At 54.2% G+C, this 7,539-nt stretch overlaps 1 protein-coding gene across 1 annotated transcript; it reads right to left on the bottom strand.

The window, feature by feature from the left end:
* Positions 1 to 1,550: 1,550 nt before the first annotated feature.
* On the bottom strand, positions 1,551 to 4,075 carry POU4F3 (POU class 4 homeobox 3). Its single transcript, XM_015095719.3, has 2 exons — positions 3,956 to 4,075; positions 1,551 to 3,640 (listed from the first exon to the last, which is right to left on the bottom strand). The coding sequence occupies exons 1-2, from the start codon at positions 4,073 to 4,075 to the stop codon at positions 2,744 to 2,746; spliced, it is 1,017 nt and encodes a 338-aa protein (XP_014951205.3). The 3' UTR covers positions 1,551 to 2,743.
* Between the last annotated feature and the right edge of the window lie 3,464 nt (positions 4,076 to 7,539).

Below are 7,539 nucleotides of genomic sequence, written 5' to 3'. Positions count from 1 at the left end.
CATTCAACACCCCGCCGGGGCAAGAGTGACACAGACCTTGCATTCAGGCGACTCATCGCGCCCTCATCAAAAAAAGTCCCCCAAACTTTTGATGTTATTAATACAACAAACAAATAAATAAGCAAATAAAAAAACAGCAGGGAACTTTTCGAAAAAGGAGATGGAGGCGGATATCGAGTTCTTCCCCGGGCCAAGAAAGCCGAAGGCTCTTACCTGCAGGAAACCTCTCAGCCCGCAAAGGCGCGTCTGTCTGGAACGCTTCGCATCGGCGCGGGACTTTCACGGCCGCCTGCTCTGCAGCCCGGCTGGGCTCCGGCCGTGTGTTTTATACCACTATGGGCAATTAATATTGCATCAGCCGTATTTTAAATTTTCAAAACCCACAATATAATGTAATGGCATAAGGGCATTTATTATTAAAGGACACCCGATGGAGGGGAGGTGGAGGAATCGCTGGGGCTGTTGCGCAAGGCGGAGACGATGAGCTGAGGTGCAGGGGTTGGGGGCGATCCCCAGGTTTGCTTTGGCAGTAGGGGGGCGTGCTGCGCGGAGGGGAGACCTGCTCTGCTTCGAATTTCAGGCCGGACGTGATGACCCAGAGTTCTTTGAAGACACGGTGGGGAAATGTACAGAAGACTTCTGGGCTTGGAACATTCATTTTTAAATCATGAAGGTGTTTCTGCGGCTCACAAATAAGATTTCCTCCCTTTTAGAGTGTGTCGGAGAGAGAGTGAGAAGGAAACTGGCATCTGTTAAGCACCTATTGTGAACAAGCACTAAGATAGGATCTTTGCCGCAGGTATCTTTTTACCACCGCCACCCCCATACACCCCCTCCACACACACACACACACACAGAAGCCAAGATAGACGGTGGAATAACCTGAACGATAATTTCAAATGAATTTCTGAAGTAATCCCAAAGAAGTCCTAACGACTCTGTCCCAGCAAAGAACTCCTTCCTCTCTCTTTGCATCTCTCTGTTCACCTCCCATCTAGCCGTTTGAATCTTTTAAAATAATGTTTCCTACTAAGAGCCAAGCACCACCAGATGGCTTAAATAAACAATCTTACTCAGTCCTGACAATAACTTTGTGATAACTATTAGCAGTCTGTTGCTGCAGACAACCAACGGAGACTCAGAGAAGTTTAAGAAACTGGATTCAGGATCATTCAGCCAGTGAGTGAAGGTACTGGGGGCTCCTACTCCCATTAGTCAGGCCTAAAAGTTTTCAGTCTGAGTCAAGTTGAACAAATAGAAGCTGACAGATTTGCACTTGGGGAACTGTGGAGGAAGGATCTGGAAACTCTGAGGTCTAGGGAGGGTCTGGGTGAGAAGATAAGGCACCCAGGGAAAAGGAGCAAGGAGAAATAATTGCAGGAGATTGGCCTGCTAGAAATGACAGTTCAGCCCTTCTAGGTTCTCACTTTTAAATCCTTACAGAGACTAGTACTCCTTAACCTCAGAGAAAGTAAAGCACCGCGATTCGGGTTGAAAAATAAAGCATTTATTTTAGAAGTTAATTCAAGGGGTAAAGAGAGAAGGAAACAATATTTTATTTGCATCTATTCGGACAACAAAACCAAAGGTCACACAGCAACACGCAACTTACATGAAGCAACGAAAGAGAAAATGTGATGGGGCCAGAGGGACTGGAGTGAAAAGGTCCCAGGCCAGTGGTTTGGCCCCACAATCAGCTCAAAACTGAGTGAACCTCCACCAAGAGGTTGGGGGATGGAAAAAAGTGGTGGTAAATAAATAACAGTAAACAACGATGCTAACAGTAATAAAAGCGCAACGAGGTGAGCCGTGTTAGAAGCACTTGCATATGCTCCGGAGAGTTACAGTTACTTTCGTTGGGGCAGCCGCCTCTACGCTGCTCTGAGAGTCTGGCTGGAACAGTGAGCAACGGTCAGAGAGTTCTCAGTCCGACCGCAAAGCTACCAATCCTCCGCCTTCCTGCAGGCAGTCTTTACCTCTCAAACGGCCAGCAGATCGTGGAGGATGGGCCACAGCAGAGGCCGGCTACTGTTTGCAAGCCAGCTACAGGGTTCCAGCATTTTCAGTTACTGAAAAGGGCCCACTTTTTCCGGAGCCCACCCTATGGCGGAGAACACCTCGGAGCCGGCAACTCTGCACATTTTCCGTGAACCTAATCCATGCTACCTTAGATAACTTACAGCAAACCAAAGGATGAGATGGATAGAATTTAGGTGGGGAAGGGAATATAAGGCTATCCTTTGGAAACATACGTGTATTTTATATACTCTAAATAAATCTCCAGTACATGTTTGTACCCCACTTAGACTTTGTATTATTACTTATCACTTCCTTCCCATCCCTTCACCCCTTGTCTAATCACGCTAAGCAAAGTGATACCTTCACGCCAGAGTCTTGCGGTCGGGCTAATTGATTATCCCTTACTTTTGGGCTCCTGCCCTGAGGTCGCGCAGTCCTGGGCGCGAGGGAGATTTTCAGCACCACGGAGAGCACAAGTCCCTCCAGGCCTGCCTTTCCTGAATTTTTTTCTTAGCGCCCAAACTTTTCTGGTGGGAACAGAAAGGAAAGAAGGGGAAGGGAAGGCCGGGAAGCAATTAATTAGGATAAAGGGGAAAGTCTGTGACTTCGGGGGTGAGAGCCTGACCTGCCAGGAAACGTCTTAGAGCCCCCATAACCGTTCCCCCCAATTCCAGGGGGACACACACTCAGCTCTCCCGGCCCCGGACACCGTGCCCCGTCGCAGTCAGTGGACAGCCGAGTACTTCATTCGTTTCTGTTTCTGTCTCTGGTTGCAGAACCAGACCCTCACCACGTTCTTTTTAAGGTCCAGTTTCTCTGCGATGGCCGCGATCTTTTCGGATGAGGGCCGCGGCTGGATTGCAAAGTAGGCCTCCAGCGAGCGCTTCTCCGGCGCCGCGATGGACGTGCGTTTGCGCTTCCTCTCACTGCCATTGAAGAGCTCCGGCTTGCTATTTTTCTCTCGATAGGCGGCCTCGGCTTCCTCCAGCCAGGCCTGGAGCACCGGCTTGAGCGCAATCATGTTGTTGTGCGAGAGAGTAAGAGACTCGAACCTGCAGATGGTGCTCTGGCTGAGCGAGCCGACGCCGGGGATCTTGAGGTTGGCCAGGGCCGCACCCACGTCCGCCTGGGTCACCCCTAGCTTGATGCGCCGCTGCTTGAAGCGCTCAGCGAAGGCCTCGAGCTCTCGCGGGTCCGACTCCACGTCGCTGAGGCAGGCCGGCATAGCGCTATGAGGCGCCACGGCATGTGGGTGGCTCATGCCCATGGCCTGATGCAGGTGGCCCATGGCGCCCAGGTGGTGCGGGTGGATCTGGGCCGGCATCACCGAGTGCTCCGGGGCGCCCAAGCCGCTCACGCTCAGCGTGGGCGAGATGTGCTCTAGTAAGTCGCCCTCGAGGCCCTGGTGCACTGCGTGGTGCGGGTGCGAGGTGAGCGCGGCCGGGTGGGAGATGGGCACGGTGGACGAAGTGGACGTGCAGGGCACGCTGCTCATGGTATGGTAGGTGGCGTCGGGCTTGAACGGATGGCTCTTGCCGTGGGAGACGATATCCACCGCCGCCAGAGCTTCGGCGCGTGCCAGCAGGCTCTCATCAAAGCTTCCAAATATATTACCCTGCAGCTGCAAGCAAGAAGGCGCACAGCACGGTCAGTAGGGAATACTGTCAACTCAGGATTAAAACACATTTTCAAGCAACCGAGATGCCTCTCCTCAAAGCCCAGGTCATAAAAATTAATACGGAGACAGAGGCTCTGCTGGAACAGACGTGTGGATCACAGACATGAATGAGAGAGAGAGCGCGCCGGGAGAGAGCGCGGGGGAGACAAGCAGAGGGGTTCAGACAGCGGCGATTGTTCTGGGCGACATGAAAAAAACATGAAGCAAGTGCCTGTCAAAAAATGTGCCTTAGAGCGGTAATTATGCGCCACTACGTACCTGGGGGGCTGGGAGACAGACTCGGCGCATGGCCTCGGAGCCGGAGTGCAGGCTGGAGAATTTGGGTTCTTGAAGCACCGGGTGCATGCCGAAAGGCTGCTTGGCGTTCATGGCCATCATCTTCGCGCGCCGGGCAGGGAGGCAGCGAGGGACATGGATCAGGCTCTTCTCACTTGCTCGCCGCGCTCCAAGTGAGCGCCGCTCAGCGCCCGCGCTCCCCTCGCCCTCTCGCTCGCTGCCTCCCCTCTCCCCCACCTGCTTCTTCACTCATCTTACAAGCTGCCTGCCAGGAAAGGCCCGGGCGCGCGCAGGCGTGCTCACGCGCCCGAGACTCGCAGGGGCGGCCCGGGAGGCGAGGCCAGGCGGCAGCTCTTCCCGCGCCTCTGTGCGCGGGCCCCCGCCGCCCCCGCCCCAGCATTTATACCCCTGCTCGGCCGGGCCTCCCCGCGTCCGCCCCGCCCCGCCGGGCTCCAGCCAGCAGACCTTCCGGAATCTTACTTCTTTGCGGACTTTTTCTCCCCAAAGTCCCAACCTTTCCATCCTGTCCCAACTCGCACAAGCCAGACAGAAGGGCAGCCTCGGGCCAGGAAGCTGACCGTACCCCAACCCACCGCGCGCACGGGCGCGCGCACACACACAGACACACTCACTTACTTTGTCGACCCGGCTGCCGCCAAACTGCCCATTTCCAGGGCGCTCCTGGCCCCACGCCCGAGCGGTCCACTAGAGTCCGGCCCAGCCGCGCAGCGAAGAGGCGCCTCCAAGCGCACAGACGGGCTCCGGGGAGGATGAGAAACAACCAGGAGGAGCCCCCAGTGACCTCCACCTCCCAGTCGGCCGCGCCGGTGGATGTGGGGAAAGTAACTGCCTGCCCAGGCCAGGAGGCCTGAGGTCTCCTCCCCGCACTTATCTTTCTTGCCTTCACTTAAAAGGACAATTTGCGCCCCCCCAGCTCCGTCTCCCCAACCAGCCGACTTAAGGACAGCCCAAAATTCAGAGTATTTTTTAGAGCGGTTACCGTTCAGGACTGCCCACCGGCCTTGGGAGTGGGTGAACAGACTTTTCTTGGGCCGCTGACGCTTACAAGCCCTATTCCCCAAACGACAGCTTTCATTTTTAAGCTCCTACTATGTGCTGGGCAGTTTAGAGTGTTAGCTCCTGGTGTCCTCACATCCTGCAGAACTGGGCTGTGATGCCATTTTACAGACGAGGAACACGCGTGTCGCTGAGGTTTGTGCCCAACGCAACACAACTGGTTGGCTGAGCCATTCACTCACTCGTTCTGTGCTCGTTATCCGTTTTCCACATATATTTACTGACAGCCTCCTATGTGCCAGGCGCCACGTCTGACGTCCCGGGCTCCTAACCGCTTGGTTACTTTGTCTTCCTTCCCGAAGTTTCCTTCCCGTGCGGCCCGGGGTTAGTGCTGCCCCGCCCCCTCCCCTCTGCTCCCGGCTGCTTCCCTAGTTTCTCCCTGTCTTTCCTCGCCTTTCCCCGCGCTAGGAAACAGCGTGAATAATGCATGGGGAATCCTGGGCCCGCGGCCGCCTGCGCCGCCCTCCGGGTTGGGAGAGAAGCCCTGTGGGCCCAGCTGAACCCACCTCGCCGCCGCCTCCCCCGCGGGGCGGCCTTCGGGTTTCAGTGATGCTGGCAGCCGCGCCTGAGGGTGTGAGTCGGGGTTCCCAGAAGGTTAACGGAGTGGGGGTGGGGGGTGGCGGTGGGGTGAAGGGGCCACCCCCAAGCTAAGAGGTCCGGCCAGGTTCGGCCTCCCCCACCTCCGCTCCTGCCAACCCCCCATCTCCGAATCGGAGCCTGTCGCCTGGCCTGGATCCGGTCCTCCAACCCCGGAAGCCACGCGCCGCCCTTTCACTAACCCTTTCTGGGCCTCGGTTTTCCGAGCTCTGAAATGGGAGTTGACCTGCTGTTTGTTTGCCTTCTTGGGTTCTGGTGAAGAAGCTTCCACCTGGAGTAGAACTGAAAGCACTCAGTCAACTTCCTGACAGCCTGATGCCTGGGGGCGCAGGCTCTAACCTCGGATCTTGCTGGCGGAGAGGCCAAGAGCCACCTTAGAGTCTGCATATGGCGCTTTCCTCATCCGTTACCCTCCTCCTCTGATAGTTGGGGGGAATGCACAGATACGCATTTGGTACCGTGCTTGGCACACTGAAATCATGGACTGAATGTTTTTTCCTTTATTCTTTCTCCTTCAACTTAGAAATCTGTTGGGACCAGGAGTGGCCTAGGTCCTCTCTGTGGAAAATGGTTTTTCTGCAGGAGCAAACTGGTTCCTTGCTGTCCTCTGTTCATCTGCTTTGCACCACACTCCATGGTGAGGGCTGGGACACAGATGCGGATCAGACACCATCTCTGCCCTCACAAAAGCACCAGTCTAAAATCCACTTCAGGAAATAGTCTATCTCATGCACAAGAAATTGACTCAGCCACACAGAGCAAGGCTGATGGGATTCTTGAAGTCTAGAGTACACATAAAAAACACGGGCCTCTGGAAGACCAGGCGTAGGATAGAATTCAAACACTGGATGGATGTGACCCTGGCTGGGCCTCAGTTTACCCAGGAGAGAGGGCTGGACTAGACCATTGCTAAGCCCTTCCAGCTGAAGCAAAAGACTACTGTTCTGGTTAATTTAAATGCAACACATTGTGAACAAGTCAGGAGCTTCTCTCCAGGAATTTTCAACTCCTTAGTAGCTAAGTGTAGCATTATTTGATCACTCACCAGCATTTATGACCACTTGTTCTTGTTTTCTGAAGGATACTAGAAGCCAAAAGGATAAGCGGAGTGGGAACCTGGGGATACTGGGTCCTCCAGGGAAAAGAATCTATAATTTGCCTGGCTTTATGGTGCCCTGAGACCCTAGTTGTCTGTGAAGCAGAACCCCCTAGAAATGGAGGGAAAGGCCCATCTACATCCATTCTTCCCTGTTTTGTTTCCCTGGGGCCTGGACATGCTGGCCAGGGTCAAGGTCAAGCAGGGGTCAGAGAAAGAGTTAAACTAACTAGCCCTCTTAGGCCTCCAGTGCAGACCTTCGGCTCACCAACACCCACTCCAACATCCTGAGGCATTAGGATCATAAATCAAAAGCCCTGCTTGCATCAGGCAACCTGTGTTCCCTGGGTTTCCCCCCGCCCCTGCTCTTCAGGAGGGTCTACCAGCAGCTCAGGGCGGCCAGCAGTAAGACGACACCCATCCTCAGGGACCAGTCTTACTGAGAAGGCTCTGGAGACAACACACTCGAGAAGAAGGAAGAGACCATTCAGAAAGCAACTGGAAGGAGAGCCCCAGAACAGTCAATAACATCATCTATACTGTACAGAATTTGCAAACTTAAATTGTCAGGGGCAAGTCTGGTAAAATTAATTAGCTGAGTGTATAAAAGGGAGGATTGGGACTATGGTAAACTGGGGATCGTATGTCCCCACCCTCACCCTCATGGCGTTAAATTACAGTTAAAGCACTCACACATGCAAACATCGTGTATGGACTAAACAAAATCTGTCTGAGGGACAAGGAAGGACCACATGGCCATTTACACAAATGGGAGGCATAAATGGGGGCATGTCCA

Source organism: Ovis aries, chromosome 5 (assembly GCF_016772045.2).
Source record: "Ovis aries strain OAR_USU_Benz2616 breed Rambouillet chromosome 5, ARS-UI_Ramb_v3.0, whole genome shotgun sequence".
Taxonomy (NCBI): domain Eukaryota; kingdom Metazoa; phylum Chordata; class Mammalia; order Artiodactyla; family Bovidae; genus Ovis; species Ovis aries.
This window is presented reverse-complemented; position numbering and strand designations above follow the sequence as displayed.